The sequence below is a fragment of the Chiroxiphia lanceolata genome, chromosome 29 (assembly GCF_009829145.1).
Source record: "Chiroxiphia lanceolata isolate bChiLan1 chromosome 29, bChiLan1.pri, whole genome shotgun sequence".
Taxonomy (NCBI): Eukaryota; Metazoa; Chordata; class Aves; order Passeriformes; family Pipridae; genus Chiroxiphia; species Chiroxiphia lanceolata.
Genome location: NC_045665.1, coordinates 891,727 through 911,188, shown reverse-complemented (window position 1 = coordinate 911,188; position 19,462 = coordinate 891,727). Strand labels below are relative to the sequence as shown.

Below are 19,462 nucleotides of genomic sequence, written 5' to 3'. Positions count from 1 at the left end.
ACATCCCTGGAAGTGTCCAAGGCCAGGTTGGAGCCGCCCTGGGGGATGATCCATCAGGTCACTCCCTTCCCAAAGCATTCCATGATTCCCTGAGGAATTTTTCCCTTCCCAAACTGTTGCATGATTCCTGAGGAATCTTTCCCAAACCATGATTCCCGAGGAATCTCTCCCTTCCCAAACCATTCCATGATTCCCAAGGAATTCCAGTTCAGGTGATGCCATGACCACCCTGAGGTGGGACAAACGCTTGGACTCCAGAGTGGGAATTCTGGGTGGAAAAGCCCCTCCTGACCCCGGTTTAATGGGAATAACTGGGAATATCCACATCCCCCACTTCCCACTCCGCTCCAAGCCCGGCCCCATCCCGCTGTGGATCCAAACCCCCTCTTCCCATCCCTGTTTTCCCACCGAAAAGGGAATAAACCCGGGATATTTTCCCAGGTTCTGACTCCGGGGGAGGTTGGATCGGGACTGGGGGTTCATCCCGACTTCCTTGGGAGCCTCATCCCGGATTTCTGGGCTCCTGGAAGGGAGACACCCACCCTCCCCATCCCCCCGAGAGTTTTTGGGGCCCGCCAGCGAAACCGAAATCGGGGCTTTCGGTTCCTCATTCCCGCATTTCCTGGCTCGTGATTTCTCCCTCCCGTGGTGCCTCGGCCGGAGATTCCCGACGATCCCGACGATCCCAGCGCCGCATCCCCCTCTCCGGGAGCTGGAATTCGGCTCCTCCCCCCCCCTCCCCGCTCCCCCCGCCCCCCGGAGCAGCTTTTTGAGGTAATTTGAGGGTTTTTTCGGTGTTTTCACCCCTCGCTCCTCCCCCCGCCCCCCATCCCCGGAGCACTTTGAGGAAGTAAAACTCCGGGAAAAGTGACTTTGTGCCGGGTTTGGGTCCGTCTTATCCCGAATCTCCGCCTGGATCGTGGGATTTTTTTTTTTTCTGGTGTACCCGGAGAAAAACAGGGAATTCGGGGGTTTTTAGGGACAAGGTTTGTCCCGGGAGGGTCCCCAGGGCAGGGCGGCTCCGACCCGGCGTTGGCTCCGGGATTGTCCCCTCCAGGGCATTCAGGGAATTTCGGGATGCGTGTCCGGGCGGGTCGGGATGTTGTCACCTCCCTGTCCAGACCGGCTCCGTCACCCAGGGGTCATTCCCGGCTCCCGGCTCCGTCACCCAGGGGTCATTCCCGGCTCCCGGCCCTCCCGATCCCGCCGTTCCCGCTCCGCATCCCGGGATGGAGCCCTTGGCTCCCGTCGCCTTCCTGGCCCTGCTGGGGGTGGCCCTGGGACACCCCGACCCCGCCCTGGATCGGCACTGGGAGCTCTGGAAAAAAACCTACGGGAAGGAATATCGGCACCAGGTGGGAATAATGTCCAGGGAACGGCCCCGAGGTGGGGGTCTGGAAGCGCCCTGAGGGTGTCCAAGGGGTCCTGGGAATGTCCTCGGGGGGTTCCAGGGATACCCAGGGGTCCTGAGGTGTCCTAGGAATGTTCTGAGGGGTCCAGGGGTGTCCCAGGGGTATCCAAGGGGTCCTGGGAATGTCCTCGGGGGGACCTCGGGGGGTTCCAGGGGTGTCCTGGGAATGTTGGGGGTGATCCAGGAGTGTCCCAGGGGTATCCAAGGGATCCTGGGATGAACTGGGAGGTCCTGGGAATGTTCAGGATGGGGGGGGGTGGTTCCAGGAGTGTCCCAGGGGTATCCAAGGGATCCTGGGATGAACTGGGGGGTCCTGGGAATGTTTGGGGAGGGTGGTGGGGGGTTTCCAGAGGTGTCCCAGGGGTATCCAAGGGATCCTGGGATGAACTGGGGTGGCCTGGGAATGTTCGGGGGGTGTCCTGGGGGGGTTCCAAGGGTGTCCCAGGATTCCCGAGGGTGTCCTGGGTGTGTCTTGGGGGTGTCCCAGGATTTCCAGGGATGTCCTGGGGTTTCCAGGGAGCATCCCAGCTTTTCCTGGTGGTGTCCCCGGGGGGGGTGACCACCTCCAGGAGAAGATCCAAGGGCTTTCCAGGCGCTCCCAGTCCCCAGGGATGATCCCGTTGGGACTCCCAGCAGCCTTTATTGGGCTGAACTGGGCTGGGGGGGGAGAGGGGCTGTCCCGGGCCTCACGGAGTCCCTCTGGAATTCCAGAAGGAGGATTCGCTCCGTCGGGCGACGTGGGAGAAGAACCTGTGGCTGGTGACGCTCCACAACCTGGAGCATTCCCTGGGAATCCGCTCCTACACCCTGGGAATGAACCACCTGGGGGACATGGTGGGTGCGGGAAGCGCCTCCGGAATTCCCACCACGGAGGGGGATTTATCCGGGATATCGGCGGGTCTGGGGGTGGATCCCTGTGGAGATCCAGCAGCCAGGGACAGGCTGCTCTGACATTCCGGCCGGAATTCCGTGAGGGAAGAACTCCTCGAGGTGGGATTTGGGGCGCACGGGGCCATCCCGGTCCTTAGGGATGTTTATGGATCATCCCTCCTCCCTGTCCCGGGGTTTAATGACGCACCACCCAAATTCCAGGGATTTTGGAGGCCGGAGCTGGCCTCTGTCTTTCCTTTTCCAATGAAAATCTGGACATGAAATGGAAGAGTTAAGAAGGGATTTAATTTGAAACTCAACCCAACTTCCAGGGATTTGGGGGGGGGGGGGCAGGACTTTTTTTTCCCCCCTTGCCTTTTCCAACCAACGTTTGGAATTTAAACGGAAAACTGAAAGAGCAAAGGAGGGATTTGACGACCCAACCCGACTTCCAAGGATTTTGGGGGGCTGGATTCGAGCCCTGTTTTCCCTTTTCCCGTAAAAAACAAGGACTTGAGGATTCCCCGAACCCGCCTCTTCCAGCCCGGGATTCCCAGCCTCGGGTGGGATTTGTGGAGAGCGGGAATCACCCACTGGAATTTTGTCCCGTTCCCAGACCAGTGAGGAGGTGGCGGCGGCGCTGACGGGGCTCCGGGTGGCTCCTCGTCCACGTGGGAACTCGGCATTCCGAGCCTGGCCGGTCGGGAACGTCCCGGAGGAGATGGATTGGCGGGAGAAGGGATGTGTCACCGAGGTGAAGAACCAGGTGAGCCCCTCCCTGGGAGCCTCCGGGAGTTCCCAGATCCTGAGCCTTCTCCCAGATCCTGAGCCTTCTCCCAGATCCTGAGCCTTCTCCAGGGGTTCCCAAATCCTGAGCCTTCTCCATTCCCAGATCCTGAGCCTTCACCAGGGGTTCCCAAATCCTGAGCCTTCTCCGTTCCCAGATCCTGAGCCTTCTTCGTTCCCAGATCCTGGCCCTTCTCAGGAGTTCCCAGATCCTGAACCTTCTCCAGATTATCCCAGATCCTGAGCCTTCTCCATTCCCAGATCCTGGCCCTTCTCAGGAGTTCCCAGATCCTGAACCTTCTCCAGATTACCCCGGATCCTGAGCCTTCTCCAGGAGTTCCCAGATACTGAACCTTCCCCCAGATCCTGAACCCTCCCCCAGATTATCCCGGATCCTGAGCCTTCTCCATTCCCAGATCCTGCCCTTCTCCAGGAGTTCCCAAATCCTGAACTTTCTCCAGGTGTTCCCAGATCCCGAACCTTCTCCTGTTCCCAGATCCTGAACCTTCTCCTGATTATCCTGGATCCTAAGCCTTCTCCACAAGTTCCCAGATCCTGAACCTTCCCCCAGATTATCCCAGATCCTGAGCCTTCTCCATTCCCAAATCCTGATCCTTCTCAGGAGTTCCCAGATCCTGAACTTTTTCCCAGTGTTCCCAGATCCTGAACCTTCTCCAAGAGTTCCCAGATCCTGAACCTTCCCCCAGATTATCCCAGATCCTGAGCCTTCTCCATTCCCAGATCCTGAGCCTTCTCCAGGAGTTCCCAGATCCTGAACCTTCTCCGTTCCCAGATCCTGAACTTTTTCCAGGAGTTCCCAGATCCTGAACCTTCTCCCAGCTCCTGACCCTTCTCCCGGAGTTCCCGGGGAGCGCCTCCCGAGCCCTCTCCGTGCCTTTCCCAGGGCGCCTGCGGATCCTGCTGGGCCTTCAGCGCCGTGGGAGCTCTGGAAGCGCAGGTGAAGCTGAAAACCGGGAATCTGGTGTCCCTGAGCACGCAGAACCTGGTGGATTGCTCCGGGATGTACGGGAACAAGGGCTGTGCCGGCGGCTACATGACCGAGGCCTTCCAGTACATCATCGACAACCACGGCATCGAATCCGAGGAATCCTATCCCTACACGGCCCAGGTGGGAGCTCGGGAAGCGTGGCTTTCCCGGGAATTTCCCCGTGGCGTCGCGGGTGTGGTCCCTGCTTTCCTTCCTCCTCCTCCTCTCCCGCTGAATCCCCCCTGCCCGGGATTCCTGGTGGCTTCTCCCACCCTCAGCTCCGGATCCAAACCCTTCCCAGGAAGCTTGGGAGTGTTTTGAAGGGAATGACTGGGCCAGGAGCTGGAATTCCTGCCTGGTTGTTTCGCCATTTCTTGGGCAATGAGCCAGAGGGGATGGAAAAGTGGGTCAGGAGCCTCCGGAAAACACGATCCGGGGAATGTGGGTCAAAACAACGACTCGGCCCTAGGAAAAAAGTGGGATTTAACTCCCTGGATGTGGAGACACGGACGGAAAAGCTGCTCTTCCCGGTGTCCGGAGGGAATGGGAAGAGGCTGTGGATGGGGAGGATGAGGATGGAGCTCCAGGGAAAGGTTTGGATGAGGATGGAGCTCCAAGGAAGGAGAGGATGAGGATGGAGCTCCAGGGAAAAAGAGGATGAGGATGGAGCTCCAGGGAAAAAGAGGATGAGGATGGAGCTCCAGGAAAGGAGAGGATGAGGATGGAGCTCCAGGGAAGGGGAGGATGAGGATGGAGTTCCAAGGAAGGGTTTGGATAATGGTGGAGACTCGTGCTGGGTTTTTCTTGGGACCGGGAAGGGAAACCCTACCCCAGGGAAGGCCCTGGAACGTTGTTTTTTTGGGAAAAAAAGGGCACAACTTCCCAGGCAACCCTCCAGCTCCTCCCAGGAATCTCCCCCCCAACCCCCATCTAGAAAACACACCAATCCCAAAAATTCCACGGGGACGGGGAGGAAATCACGGAGGGGGTCAAACCCAGAGCCCCGAGGGGGTGAGGGGCCGTTCCCGGGGGGGTCCCTCCGGCTCTCCCTCATTCCCGGCTCTCCCTCATTCCCGGCTCCTCCGGCAGAACGGGACGTGCCACTACAACGCCTCGGCCAGCGCCGCCTCCTGCTCCCGCTACGTGGAGCTGCCGGAGGGGGACGAGGCCGCGCTCCGGGACGCCGTGGCCACCGTGGGGCCCGTGGCGGTGGCCATCGACGCCACCCGGCCCACCTTCTTCCTGTACCGCTCCGGTGAGGGAACCGGGAATGGGGATGGCTTGGGAAGGGAAGGGGAGGGAAGGGGAGGTTGGGGAGGGGAGGGAAGGTTTGGGAAGGTTTGGGAAGGTTTGGGAAGGTTTGAGAAGGGAAGGTTTGGGAAGGGAAGGTTTGGGAAGGTTTGGGAAGGTTTGGGAAGGTTTGGGAAGGGAAGGTTTGGGAAGGTTTGGGAAGGGAAGGTTTGGGAAGGGAAGGTTTGGGAAGGGAAGGTTGGGAAGGTTTGGGAAGGGAAGGTTTGGGAAGGGAAGGTTTGGGAAGGGAAGGTTTGGGAAGGGAAGGTTTGGGAAGGTTTGGGAAGGGAAGGTTTGGGAAGGGAAGGTTTGGGAAGGGAAGGTTTGGGAAGGTTTGGGAAGGGAAGGTTTGGGAAGGGAAGGGAAGGGAAGGTTTGGGAAGGGAAGGGAAGGGAAGGGATTAACTCCAGGTTGTGGAGGGGAGTTGGAACCTGGGCTTTGGGGCTTTGGGATTTTTCCAGCCTGGCTTATGATCCCCTGGTGGGACAAAACCCACCTTGTTCTGACTTTCCAACCCTGGAAATTGGGAAATTTTCCTGGGAATTTCCCAGGAAATTGGGAACTGAGGAGAGGTTTGGGAAATTTGGGGGTTAATTCCTGGAGGGAGGTTGGAATGGGAGGGTCTTTGGGGCTTTGGGACTTTTCCAACTCAACCCGTGATCCCATGGTGGGACAAAACCCACTTCTTCTGACTTTCCAACCCTGGAGACCTTCTGAGAAATTGGGAATTGGGGGAATTCTGGGAAGCTGGGGGAGAATTCCTGGAGAGAGGTTGGAATGAGAGGGTCTGGGTTCGTGGAGAGGGGTTGGAACCTGGGATGAGGCTTTGGGGCTTTGGGATTTTTCCAGGCTGGCTCGTGATCCCCTGGTGGGACAAACCCACCTTCTTCTGACTTTCCAACCCTGGAGACCTTCCAGGAAATTGGGAATCAGGGGGAATTTTGGGAAATTTGGGGTGAATTCCTGGAGGGAGGTTGGAATGGGAAGGGCTTTGGGGCTTTGGGACTCTTCCAACTCAACCTGTGATCCCATGGTGGGACAAACCCACCTTCTTCTGACATTCCACCCCGAGATCTTATGGGAAATTGGAAATCAGGGGAATTTGGGAAATTTGGGGGGTTAATTCCCAGAGGGAGGTTGGAATGGGATGGGATTCCGGGATCGAGGTCTCTTCCATCAGAACCTTCTTCCATCCTTTCACCTCAGGAGCTTCCCTGGTGTGAAGAAACCTTCGGGAATCGGGTGGGATTTGGGAAGCTGGGGGGGGTGAATTCCCGGTGGGAGGCCTGGAATTCCCGGTTTTCCTGCCCAGGGGTGTACGACGACCCCCAGTGCACGCAGGAGGTGAACCACGCGGTGCTGGTGGTGGGATACGGATCCCTGGAAAACAAGGAATACTGGCTGGTGAAGAACAGGTGAATATCCAAGGGGGATATCCCGGAATATTCCCAGCTGGAAGGGACCCACAGGGATCAGAGTCCCCCCGAAATCCCCTCCCTCCCCTCCCCTGCCCTGTCCCTCAGGTGCTCCTTGAGTTCTTGGAACACGGAAGGGGGTTGGAATGTTGATCCATAATGTCCCTCCCAACCCGAGCTGTTCCGGAATTCCATGATTTTGTGCTTGGAATTGCCCAGATCCGTGATTCCATTGACTCATTCCACGATTCCATAACCCTATTCTACGATTCCATAACCCATTCCACGATTCCATAACCCCATTCCACAATTCCATTGACTCATTCCACGATTCCATAACCCCATTCCACGATTCCATAACCCCATTCCACGATTCCATTGACTCATTCCATGATTCCATAACCCATTCCATGATTCCATAACCCCATTCCATGATTCCATTGACTCATTCCACGATTCCATAACCCCATTCTACGATTCCATAACCCCATTCCACGATTCCATAACCCATTCCACGATTCCATTGACTCATTCCACGATTCCATTGACTCGTCCCACGATTCCATTGACTCATTCCACGATTCCATTGACTCGTCCCACGATTCCATTACCCCCTTCCACGATTCCCGGGAGCGGGAACCCCACGGATCCATCTACTCCGCTCCCCCTCCGGTATCCGGATGTCGTTGAATCCACCCGGCAAAAGCCGGAATTGAGTTTTTTTTTCCGTGTGTTTCTTCCCTGTTCCCGGAGCTGGGGGGTCTGGTTTGGAGACTCGGGATACATCCGGATGGCCCGGAACGCTTCCAACCGCTGCGGCATCGCCAGCTACGCCTCCTATCCCGTCATTTAGCCGGATCCCAACGCTCCTTCCAGGGAATTCTTCCGCTTCCGGCGGCGTTTTCCGCCTCTGTGGGCGACGTCTGTTGGTTGGGTCCGTCGGAGATGTGGGATGGGAGGGAAGAGTGGGAATGTCGGTGAGAGGCATCCAGGGAATTGGTTTTGGGGGGGAAGAATGGGAGTTTGGGGGGGTGAAGGGGGGGTTGGTACAGGGATAACAGGGATGGGATGCAGGGATTGGAAACAGGGATAACAGGGATGGGATGCAGGGATTGGGAACAGGGACTGGAAACAGGGATAACAAGGATGGGACACAGGGATTGGAAACAGGGATAACAGGAATTGGACACAGGAATAATAGGGATTGGAAACAGGGATTGGAAACAGGGATAATGGTGACTGGAAACAAGGATAGCAGGGATTGGACATAGGAATAATAGGGATTGGAAATAGGGATTGGAAACAGGGATAACAGGGATTGGACATGGGGATAACAGGATTGGACACAGGGATAACAGGAATTGCACACAGGGATTGGAAACAGGGATAACAGGGATTGGAAACAGGGATAACAGGGATTGGACACAGGGATTGGATACAGGGATTGAAAACAGGGATAGCAGGGGTTGGACACAGGGATAATAGGGACTGGAAACAGGGATAACAGGAATTGGAAACAGGGATAACATGGATTGGAAACAGGAATAATAGGGATTGGAAACAGGGATTGGACACAGGGACCACAGGGACCAGGTTCAGGGATCACAGGGATCTCAGGGATCGTGGGATCATCCCTCTGGATGAGTCCACGGAGCTGCTGCGATGCTGGGGGAGTTGACTCCTCCCCATGTGATGCTGCTGGAATTGCGGATATTCCTGGGAAAATAAAAGGTTGCATTCGCTGTCTGGAAATATCCAACGTTTGGGTGTGAATATTTGGATATAATCCCCCAAAAATTCCAACATTTGGATATAAAAATCCAATCAGTGGATGTCAGTATTTGCAGGTATCCCCCCCAAAAAATGCAATATTTGGATGTGAATATTTGGAGATATCCCAAAAAAATCCAATAAGTGGATGTGAATATTTGGAGATACCCCCAAAAAATCCAGTATTTGGATGTGAATATTTGGAGATACCCCCAAAAAATCTAATAATTGGATGTGAATATTTGGAGATATCCCAAAAAAATCCAATATTTGGATGTGAATATTTGGAGATAACCCCCCAAAAATCCAGTATTTGGAGATATCCCCCAAAAATCCAATAAGTGGATGTGAATATTTGGAGATATCCCAAAAAAATCCAATATTTGGATGTGAATATTTGGAGATTCTGCGATTCTGGGTTTTCCCCTGCCCACACCCAACATGGCGTCTCCCAACATGGCTTCCCCTGCCCACACCCAACATGGCGTCTCCCGCGGCTTCTGCCCTTCCCCGCCGCGCATGCGCAGCGCCAAGGGCACGATGGCGGCGCTGCGGGCGCTGTGGCGGCTCCGCGGCCCCGCGGGGCTGAGGGCGGTGGGGCCCCGCCTGGGCCCGGCCCCTGCCCGGTGAGACCCGGGGGGACACCGGGGAGGGCAGAGCGGGGGGCTGCGAAGGGGCTGGGGGGGATCGGCGGTGGTGGTCACTGGGTGTCCCCACTCCCCTCATGACAGTCCTTGTCCCCCCCCCTCACGGCCCCCGTGTGTCTCCCCCACGTAGGTCGCGGCAATGGCAGCCCGACGTGGAGTGGGCGCAGCAATTCGCCGGCGCCGTCATGTACCCGAGCAAGGAGACCGAGAAGTGGGTCCCGCCGCCCTGGAACGGTGAGGGGAGAGCGGTGAGGGAAGGGGGAGCCTGAGGGGGTCCCCAGGCCTTTGGAGGGGGGGGGCGTTGGGGAGGGAGGTCAAGGCCTTGAGGGGGTATCGGGTGAACTAAGGGTGCCCTGAGGCTTTTGGGGGGACTCCTGGAGGGGTTCTGAGGTCCTTGGGTGGGTGGGTGGGACATGGAAGGGTCCTGAGGCTTTGTGAGGGGGGGCCTGAGGAGGAAGGTCAAGGCCCTGGGGGGGAGTCAAGGCTCTTGGGGAGGCCCTGGAGGGGTCCCCGGACCTTTGAGGGGGGACACGGAGTCATTGGAGGGGAGATCAAGGCCTTGAGGGGGTATCAGGTGAACTAAGGGTGAACTGAGGCATTTGAGGCATTGGAGTGGTTCTGAGGTCCTTGGGTGGGTGAGAGGGACATGGAAGGGTCCTGAGGCTTCGTGAGGGGGTGCCCTGAGGAGGAAGGTCGAGGTTTTAGGGGGGTGTCAGATGCCCTGGGGGGGAGTCAAGGCTTTTGGGGAGGCCCTGGAGGGGTCCCCAGACCTTTGAGGGGGGACATGGAGGCACTGGGGGGGAGGTCAAGGCCTTGAGGGGGTGTCAGGTGAACTAAGGGTGCCCTAAAATCCTTGGGGGGGGGGGCACTCGGTGCTGTCAGGGGGGCACTAGGGACAGTTTTGGGGCACTCATGGCCCGGTGGTGACCCAGTGGGTGCCAACCTGGCATTTGGGGGGGGGCACTTGGGGCAGTTGTGAGAGGTTTGGGGGTGCACCCTGAGCCCCTGGATTTGAGGGGTTTGGATGGGGGGGGAATCATTCTGTGCCACTGAGCCATATCTAAGGAGGTGGAGGAGGGTTTGTCTTGGTCTCCTCTGTCTCCCGTGACTCTCCCTCTGTGTCCTGCCCCAGACAAAGACCCCGTGGCCCACAAGAAGGTCTCCAGCCTGACCATCAACTTCGGGCCCCAGCACCCGGCGGCTCACGGGGTCCTGCGGCTGGTGATGGAGCTGAGCGGGGAGACGGTGAAACGCTGCGACCCCCACGTGGGGCTGCTGCACAGGGGCACTGAGAAGCTCATCGAGTACAAAACGTACCTGCAGGTGGGACCCCACAGCCCCAGGGACCCCCAGAATCCCCTGGGAACCCCCAATGCCCTCGGAGACACAGCCGTGCAGCCCCCCCAGTCCCCCTGGGAACCCCACGTGGGTTCTGCTGCACAGGGGCACCAAGAAACTCCTCAAGCACAAAACCCACCTCCAGGTGCAGTCCCACATTCCCAGCGGATAAGCAGCCACTGGGACCCCACCCCTGGGACCCTCTGATCCCCTGGGACCCCATCCCTGCAGCCCCCAGTGCCCTGGGACCCCCCCAGTTCCCTGGGAGACGCAGCCCTGGGATCCCCAACCCCTGTGACCCCAATCCCTGGGAGACCCATCCCAAGCCCCCTGGGACCCCCGTCCCTGCCCCCTGATTCCAGGCTCACCTGGAACACGCTGAAGGTCCCAGATTTGGGGCCTGCAGCCCCTCCAAGGAGCTGGAAAATCCTGGAAGAGGGATATAATTTGTCTTCCACGGCTCTCATCCCATCTCACAGGGGGTGTACCCACATGTCCCTCCGGCCCTGACCCCATCTCAGGGTTGTCCGTTTTTCCCGGAGCTTCTAAACCCCATTCCCAGTTCCCACGGAAATGGGGCAGGTGCTGCTGCCAGCCCTGCCTCCCGGTGCTCCCAGTATTCCCTGTTTTCCCACAGGCCCTTCCTTACTTCGACCGCCTGGACTACGTGTCCATGATGTGCAACGAGCAGTGCTATTCCCTGGCCGTGGAGAAGCTGCTCAACATCCGCCCCCCTCTGCGGGCCCAGTGGATCCGAGGTGGGTGGGAGGGTGTCCCCTTTGGCATTCCCGGTTTCTGTGGACCCCCAGGACTTAGGGAATTGGGCCTTCAGTTCGGGCTGGAGCAGGGCCAGAGAAGAGCAACAAGGCTGGGGAAGGGACTGGGGCACAAGTGCTGTGAGGAGAGGAAGGGAGCTGGGATTTGGGATGGACAGGAAGGTGAACAGGAGCCAGAGTGTGCCCAGGTGGCCAAGAGGGCCGATGGATCCTGGCCTGGCTCGGGATCAGGAGCAGGGCAGGGATTGTGCCCCTGGGAGGCCTCACCCCGAGTGCCGTGTCCAGCTCTGGGCCCTCAGCTCAGGAAGGACATGGAGGGGCTGGAGCAGGGCCAGGGAAGAGCAGCGAGGCTGGGGAAGGGTCTGGAGCACAATTCCCGTGAGGAGAGGCTGAGGGAGCTGGGGGGGCTCAGCCTGGAGAGGAGGAGGCTCAGGGGAGACCTCCCCACTCTGCACAACTCCCTGACAGGAGGGGGGAGCCGGGGGGGGTTGGTCTCTTCTCCCAGGCAAGACAAGAGGGCTGGGGCTGAAGCTGTGCCAGGGCAGGGTTGGGTGGGACATCAGGAAGAATTTCTTTGCAGAGAGGGTGCTCAGCCCTTGGGATGGGCTGCCCAGGGAGGGGGTGGATTCTCCATCCCTGGAGGTGTTTAAGCCCAGACTGGACGTGGCATCAGTGCCACGGGCTGGGAACCACGGCGGGGTTGGAGCAAGGGTTGGACTGGATGATCTCAGAGGGCTTTTCCAACCCGGTGGATTCCATGATTCCATGAATCCCTCCCCTTTTCCCCCCCTCCCTCCCCAGTTCTGTTCGCGGAGATCACGCGGCTGCTCAACCACATCATGGCGGTGACGACGCACGCGCTGGACATCGGGGCCATGACCCCCTTCTTCTGGATGTTTGAGGAGAGGGAGAAGGTGGGCCTGGGGGGCAGCGCTGCCCCCGGTGCCCTCCCAGTGCTCCCCAGAGTTCCCAGTGACCCCCCTGCGTTCCTGGTGATCCACAGTCTCTCCCAGTGCTCCCAGTGACCCTCAGTCTCTCCCAGTACTCCACCGGTGCTCTCAGTGCCCCCACAGCACTCTGAGTGTCCCCCAGTGCTCTCAGCACTCCCCCAGTGCTCCCAGTGCCCCCCAGTGCTCCCAGTGCCCTCCAGCATTCCCAGTGCCACCCAGTGTTCCCAGTGCCGCCCAGTGTTCCCAGTGCCCCCCAGCATTCCCAGTGCCACCCAGTGTTCCTAGTGCCCCCCAGTGCTCTCAGCACTCCCCCAGTGCTCCCAGTGCCCCCTGGTACTCCCAGTGCCCCCCGGAGCTCTCAGCACTCCCCCAGTGCTCCCAGTGCCCCCTGGTACTCCCAGTGTCCCCTGGTGCTCTCAGCACTCCCCCAGTGCTCCCAGTGCCCCCTGGTGCTCTCAGCACTCCCCCAGTGCTCCCAGTGCCCCCCAGCACTCCCCCAGTGCTCCCAGTGCCCCCCAGCACTCCCAGTGCCCCCAAGGGCCCCCCAGTGCCCCCCAGTGCTCTCATCACTCCCCCAGTGCTCCCAGTGCCCCCCAGGGCTCTCAGCACTCCCCAGGACTCCCAGTGCCCCCCAGTGCCCTTGGGGGTGCCAGGGGGTCTGTGCAGACCGGGGGGTCTCCTCCTGTGACCCCCAGATGTTTGAGTTCTACGAGCGGGTGTCGGGGGCACGGATGCACGCGGCCTATATCCGCCCCGGGGGGGTGCACCAGGTAAGGGGGGGCTCCCTGGGCTTCCTCTGGGACCCCCATCCTTGGGAAACCCCAGTCCCAGGATCCCCCCATGCCTTGGGACCTCCATTCCCTGGGACTCCCATCCCTGGTAACCCTCTCCTGGGGTCACCCCCCATTCCCCTGGGAGCCCCCAGTTCCCTGGGTCCCCCATACCTGGGATATCTCTCTCTGGGACCCACATCCCTGGTAACCCCCTCCTGGGGTCACCCCCCCCATTCCCCTGGGACCACCCCCCCCAGCCCCAGGATCCCCCCCATGCCCTGGGACCCCCACCCATCCCTGGTAACCCCCTCCTGGGGTCATCCCCATTCCCCTGGGACCTCCCATTCTTCCTGGAACCCCCATTTCCAGGGACCCCCATTCCCCCGAGTCCTCCACCCCTGGGTCCTCCATTGGGCCCCCCCTGCCCACATCCCTGGTGCCACCTGAGCTCCCACCTGTCCCCTCAGTCCCACCTGTCCCCCCAATGCCACCTGAGCTCCCACCTGTCCCCCCAATGCCACGTGTCCCCCCGTGCCAGGACCTGCCCCTGGGACTCATGGACGACATCTACGAGTTCGTGAAGAACTTTTCCATCCGGATCGACGAGGTGGAGGAGGTGAGGGGGGAGTTCAGGAATCTGGGAAGGAGGGGGGACAGGTGATGGTGCCAGGGACAGGTAATGATGCCAGGGGGAGGTGGTGCCAGGTGGGAGAGGTGAGGGGTGCCAGGGACAGGTAACGCTGCCAGGGGGAGGTGATGCTGCCAAGGACAGGTGAGAGGTGGGAGGGATTGATGACAGGGACAGGTTTTAGGTACAAGGGACAGAGGAGGGGTGCCAGGGGCATGTGCCAGGTGCCCTGGGCAGGTGCCAGGTGTGCCAGGTGTCCCCTGCCCCCCCAGATGCTCACCAACAACCGCATCTGGAAGAACCGCACCGTGGACATCGGGGTGATCACGGCCGAGGAGGCCCTGAACTACGGCTTCAGGTGAGCCCACCCCCACCCCAGGTGTGCCCCCGTGCCCGGGGCGGGGCGTGGCACAGCCCTCAGGTGTGTTTTTGGGGGGTTCCCAGCGGGGTGATGCTCCGGGGCTCCGGGATCCACTGGGACCTGAGGAAGACGCAGCCCTACGACGTCTACGACCAGGTGGAGTTCGACGTCCCCATCGGCTCCCGGGGCGACTGCTACGACAGGTGAGGGGACAGGGCAGGGCACAGGGACACGGGAGGGGTGTGAGGGACAGGTGATGGTGCAAAGGACAGGTGATGGTGCCAGGGACAGGTGAGGAGGAGGTGATGGTGCAAAGGAACAGGTGATATGCCAGGGACAGGTGATGATGCCAGCAACAGGTGATGGTGTCAGGGACAGGTGATGGTGTAAAGGACATGTGATGGTGTCAGGGACAGGTGAGAGACAGGTGATGGTGCAAAGGACAGGTGATGGTGCAAAGGACAGGTGATGGTGCAAAGGACAGGGGATGGTGCCAGGGACAGGGGATGGTGTAAAGGACATGTGAGGGACAGGTGAGAGACAGGTGATGGTGCCAGCAACAGGTGATGGTACAAAGGACAGGTGATGGTGCAAAGGACAAGGTGATGGTGCCAGGGACAGGGGATGGTGCCAGGGACAGGTAATGGTGCAAAGGACAGGGGATGGTGCAAAGGACAGGGGATGGTGCAAAGGACAGGTGATGGTGCCAGGGACAGGTGATGGTGCCAGGGACAGATGATGGTGCAAAGGACAGGTGATAGTGCCAGAGACAGGTGAGGGACAGGTGAGAGACAGGTGATGGTGCCAGCAACAGGTGATGGTGCAAAGGACAGGGGATGGTGCCAGGGACAAGTGATGGTGCAAAGGACAGGTGATGGTGCCAGGGACAGGTGATGGTGCAAAGGACAGGGGATGGTGCAAAGGACAGGTGATGGTGCCAGAGACAGGTGATGGTGCAAAGGACAGGTGATGGTGTAAAGGAGAGGTGATAGTGCAAAGGACAGGTGATAGTGCCAGAGACAGGTGAGGGACAGGTGATGGTGCCCCTGGGGGTCAGCCAACCCCCTGCCCCGTTTTTGGGGTGCCCAGGTACCTGTGCCGGGTGGAGGAGATGCGCCAGTCCCTGCGGATCATCCTGCAGTGCCTCAACAAGATGCCGCCCGGCGAGATCAAGGTGGACGACGCCAAAATCTCGCCCCCGAAACGGGCGGAGATGAAGGTAAAGGTGGCACTGCCACACCCGGGCAGGGGGGACCTGGGGTAGGTGACACCTGGGGCAGATGACACCAGGGACAGGTGCCACCCACTGCAGGAGCCCCCCCTTGTCTCCCCAGACCTCCATGGAGTCCCTGATCCACCACTTCAAGCTCTACACCGAGGGCTACCAGGTGCCACCCGGGGCCACCTACACGGCCATTGAGGCTCCCAAGGTGACACTTCTGGCTGTGTGACGGGGACAGGGGTCCGTCCTCCTGTGCCACGTGTGTGTCCCCTTGCACTGGGCGTGACTGGGGGCTCCCAGTGTGTCCCCGTGCCCGTCTGTGTCCCCAACCCTGTCCCTGTGTCTCCAACCCTGTCACCGTGTCCTTATATTCCCAAACGTGTCTCCGAGCCTCTCCCCATGTCCCCACCCTGTCCCCAACCCCATCCTCATGTGTCCCCATATCCCCAACTGTGTCCTCATGTCCCCAACTGTGTCCCTGTGTCCCTAAGCCTGTCACCATGTCCTTGGGTCCCCAACCCTGTCCCTGTGTCTCCAACCCTGTCACCGTGTCCTTATATTCCCAAACGTGTCTCTGAGGCTCTCCCCATGTCCCCACCCCTGTCCCCAACCCCATCCCCATGTCCCCAACTGTGTCCCCGTGTCCCTAAGCCTGTCACCCTGTCCCTGTGTCCTCATGTCCCCATCCCTGTTCCGGTATCCCCATGTCCCTGTGTCCCCATCTCTGTCTCCATGTCCCCATCCCCACGTCCTCATCCCTGTCCCCATGTCCCCAGCTGTGTCCCCATGTCCCTAAGCCTGTCACTCTGTCCTCGTGTCCCCATCCCTGTCCTGGTATCCCCATGTCCCCATCCCCACGTCCCCCTCCCTGTCCCTGTGTCCTCATGTCCCCTCCCTGTTCCCGTGTCCCCATGTCCCCATGTCCCTGTGTCCCCATCCCTGTCCCCGTGTCCCCAACGCTGTCCCCGTGTCCCTGTGTCCTCCTCCCTATCCCCATGTCCCCGTGTCCCCATCCCTGTCCCCGTGTCCCCAACGCTGTCCCCGTGTCCCCAGGGGGAGTTTGGGGTGTACCTGGTGTCCGATGGCAGCAGTCGCCCCTATCGCTGCAAGATCAAGGCCCCCGGGTTCGCTCACCTGGTGAGGGACAGGGGACACCTGGGGGGGACAGGGGACACCTGGGGGGGACAGGGATCACCTGGGGGGGACAGGGGACACCTGGGGGGCACCTGGGGGGACAGGGGACATGTGGGGGACACCTGGGGGGGACAGGGGACACCTGGGGAAACAAGGGACACTGCGGGACAAAGGGGACAAAGGGTTTATTGGGGTCCTTGTGGGGGGGCTGTGGGTTAATGGAGGGTTCTCTGTGGGGGGGTCTGTGGGTTAACTGGGGGGTGCCTGTGGGGGGCTGTGGGTTAATTGGGTGTCCCTGTGGATTAATTGGGGGGTCCCTGTGGGAGGCTGTGGGTTAATTGGGGGGTCCCTGTGGGTTAATTGAGGGGTTCCTGTGGAGCGCTGTGGGTTAATTGGGGGTCCCTGTGGGGAGCTGTGGGTTAACTGGGGGGTCTCTGTGGGTTAATTGGGGGGTCCCTGTGGGGGGCTGTGGGTTAACTGGGGGTCCTTGTGGGGGGTCTGTGGGTTAACTGGGGGGTCCCTGTGGGTTAATTGGGGGTCCCTGTGGAGGGCTGGGGGTTAATTGGGGGTCCCTGTGGGGGGCTGTGGGTTAACTGGGGGGTCCCTGTGGGTTAATTGGGGGTCTCTGTGGGGGGCTGTGGATTAATTGGGGGTCCCTGTGGGGGGCTGTGGGTTAACTGGGGGGTCCCTGTGTGCCAGGCCGGGCTGGACCGGATGTCCCAGGGCCACATGCTGGCAGACGTGGTGGCCATCATCGGTACGTCCTTCCTCTTTTGGGGGGGCTCCTTCCCCTTTTGGGGGGCTCCTTCCACATTCCAGGGGGGCTCCTTCCAGTTTGGGAGCCCCTTCCATGTTGAGGGGGGCCTCCTTATTATTGGGGGGGGGTTCTTCCACACTTTGAGGGGGATCCTTTCCCATTTAGGGCAGGGGGGTTGCTTTGGGGAGTTCCTTCCCTTTTCAGGGGGGCTGCTTCCAGTTTGAAGGGGGGGGTCCTTTCCCATTTTGGGGGGGGGGTCTCTCCCCATTTTGGGGGGGCTCCTCCCCCATTTTTGGGGTGCCCTGACTCCACCCTTTTCCCCCCCCCCTCCCCAGGCACCCAGGACATCGTGTTTGGGGAGGTGGATCGATGAGGGGGTGTCCCCGTCCCCCTCCTGCTCCGTGTGCTGCTCTGCTTTGGGGGTCCCCCCCTCGGCGCCCCCCCCCCTCCCTGTTTTGGGTCAAATAAAGGCTAAACTGGGTCCTGAGTGTCCTTGTCCCTCCCTCTGTCGGAGGGGGAGGGAGGGAAGGGGGGAAGTGGGAGGAGGGTCAGAGGGAGGAAGAAGCTGCCGCGGTCACTCCACTCCTGACCGGCCTGGCCTGGGGGGGGCACGGGGGGGACATGGGTATGGGGGGCTCCTAATGGCTCCTGGGGGGCTGGGATTCCAGGGATTGGGGGGTCCCGGGGATTGGGGGGGGTCCAGGGAATTGGGGGCACATGGGAATGGGGGTGGTGGGGTGAGGGGTGCTGTGGGAGTTGGGGTTACAGGGATGGGGGTCTCAGGGAAGGGGGGGCCAAGGGGATGGGTGGGGGTCCCAGGGAGGGGGGTGCTGGGGTGGGTGGGTGGGTACTTTGAGATTTGGGGTTCCAGGGATTGGGAGAAGGCCTGGGGAACTGGGGGAATGTGGGAATGGGGGGGGGTCATAGGGATGGAGGGGGGCCCAGAGGATGGGGGGGGCTCAAAGGGTGGGTTCCACGGGAATGGGGTGTCCAGAGAACAAGGGTCCCGGGGAGGGGGGTTGCAGGGAATGGGGGGCTCAAGGGATGGAATTAAGGGGATGGGGGTCCCATGGGAATTGGGGATGGGGGTGCTGGGGAGTCTCATGGATGGAGGGGGCCCAGGGAGATGGGGGGGCTGAGGAATGGGGGTTCTGGGGGGGAGAGGGATGAGGGTCCCCGGGATGGGGACCAGCTGGCTGGGCACGTGGCCCCCTTGCTGCTGGCCTCAGATTTTTGGGGTGACCCCTAAGGGGGTCCCGGGGGGCTCAAGGGTCTTGTGGCACAGGAGGGCTCCGGTGCCACCCCAGGGGACATTGGTGCCACCTGTGACTCCCCTGGCCCCTCTGCTGTCACCATCTGGGGCCACACGAGGGTTATGGGTGCAGGAGGGGGGGTGTCACCTCCCTGCTGACCCGGGGACCCCCCTGCCTACCCCCTTCCCCCCCAAAATCCCCCCCAGGGGTTCTGGTGGAGCCCGAAATCTGCTACGTGTTGGACGCCGTCCTCTTCCTCTACAGCCTCGTCCTCACTGGCCTCTACTGCCGCCTCAAGGTGAGGTTGGGATCCCCCCCTTTTTCCGGGGTCCCCTCCCAGCTGGGGGGGCTTTTCCCTCTATTTTTTTTCCTTATTTTCCTCACTTTTGCTCCCCCAGTTCCAGGCTCGGCGAGCACGGCGAGCACCGGAGCAGGTAACGGGGTTGGGGGGGGGTCTCTCCCCAATTTGGGGGAGGGGAGGGGAAAGGGGGGTGCAGGGAGGGGTGCAGGGGGCTGGGGGGGGTCGGTGGGTGTCCAGCTGGGCCCCCCCCCCTTCCTTCCCAACAGTTTCACTTTCTCTTTCCAGAAAAAGGAAGAGGCCGTTTATGCTGTGAGTCAGATGGGGAGGGGGGTGTCTGTCTGTCTGTCCTGGGGGGTCCCTGTCCATAGGGTGACACATCCCAGCCAGGGGGGCACATCCAGAGGGTCCCTGTCCACAGGGTGACACATCCAGAGGGTCCCTGTCCATAGGGTGACACATCCCAGCCAGGGGGGCACATCCAGAGGGTCCCTGTCCACAGGGTGACACATCCAGGGGGTCCCTGTCCATAGGGTGGCACATCCAGGGGGTCCCTGTCCATAGGGTGGCACATCCAGGGGGTCCCTGTCCATAGGGTGACACATCCTGGTGGGGAGGGCAGATGGTGGCTCTCTGGGGGGGGGGTCCCTGTCACAGAGGTGGCACATCCTGGGAACCCCCCCCTGTCCCGGGGGGGGACCCTGCCCACCCCTGCTGCCCCCGGTGGGGCACTGTGTCCCCTCTGTGACCCCTCTGTGTCCCCTCCATGTCCCCTCCAACACCCCCCCTGCCCCA

The 19,462-nt window shown here is 60.5% G+C and overlaps 2 protein-coding genes and 1 long non-coding RNA gene across 9 annotated transcripts; all 3 read left to right on the top strand.

Moving 5' to 3' along the window:
• Positions 1–617: 617 nt before the first annotated feature.
• On the top strand, positions 618–8,512 carry CTSS (cathepsin S). Of its 7 annotated transcripts, none has more exons than XR_004361107.1 (9): positions 618–774; positions 1,140–1,355; positions 2,123–2,245; positions 2,898–3,047; positions 3,972–4,196; positions 5,145–5,310; positions 6,658–6,760; positions 7,514–7,673; positions 8,311–8,512. XR_004361107.1 is itself a non-coding variant. In XM_032712942.1 (8 exons), exons 2-8 carry the CDS (start codon positions 1,230–1,232, stop codon positions 7,611–7,613), a joined length of 993 nt encoding a protein of 330 aa, XP_032568833.1. In that variant the 5' UTR covers positions 618–774; positions 1,193–1,229; the 3' UTR covers positions 7,614–7,766. The 7 variants fall into 7 exon arrangements, 5 of the variants coding, with proteins under 5 accessions (XP_032568833.1, XP_032568830.1, XP_032568834.1 ...); XR_004361108.1 differs by lacking the exon at positions 8,311–8,512 and adding an exon at positions 7,834–7,850; XM_032712942.1 differs by lacking the exon at positions 8,311–8,512 and having other exon boundaries at positions 1,193–1,355; positions 7,514–7,766.
• Positions 7,706–17,597, top strand: NDUFS2 (NADH:ubiquinone oxidoreductase core subunit S2). The gene is given in 16 exon segments (XM_032712862.1): positions 7,706–7,737; positions 8,934–9,021; positions 9,023–9,156; positions 9,308–9,411; positions 10,310–10,500; positions 11,153–11,273; positions 12,093–12,205; positions 12,937–13,011; positions 13,553–13,630; positions 13,915–14,000; positions 14,087–14,206; positions 15,093–15,222; positions 15,338–15,433; positions 16,279–16,362; positions 17,059–17,116; positions 17,452–17,597. Coding segments are annotated over 16 exon segments (1,548 nt in total). The 3' UTR covers positions 17,490–17,597.
• Positions 14,256–14,999, top strand: LOC116799656. The gene is made up of 3 exons (XR_004361106.1): positions 14,256–14,305; positions 14,586–14,787; positions 14,818–14,999. It is a non-coding gene; the product is annotated as an uncharacterized LOC116799656 (long non-coding RNA).
• Positions 17,598–19,462: the final 1,865 nt, after the last annotated feature.

What these genes read in the sequence shown, in the direction of transcription:
- CTSS (XM_032712942.1), top strand. Translation starts at nt 1,230, where the DNA reads ATGGAGCCCTTGGCTCCCGTCGCCTTCCTGGCCCTGCTGGGGGTGGCC. An exon ending in GGAAGGAATATCGGCACCAG is followed by an intron (nt 1,356 to 2,122) that starts GTGGGAATAATG and finishes CTGGAATTCCAG; the next exon opens with AAGGAGGATTCGCTCCGTCG. An exon ending in TGAACCACCTGGGGGACATG is followed by an intron (nt 2,246 to 2,897) that starts GTGGGTGCGGGA and finishes TCCCGTTCCCAG; the next exon opens with ACCAGTGAGGAGGTGGCGGC.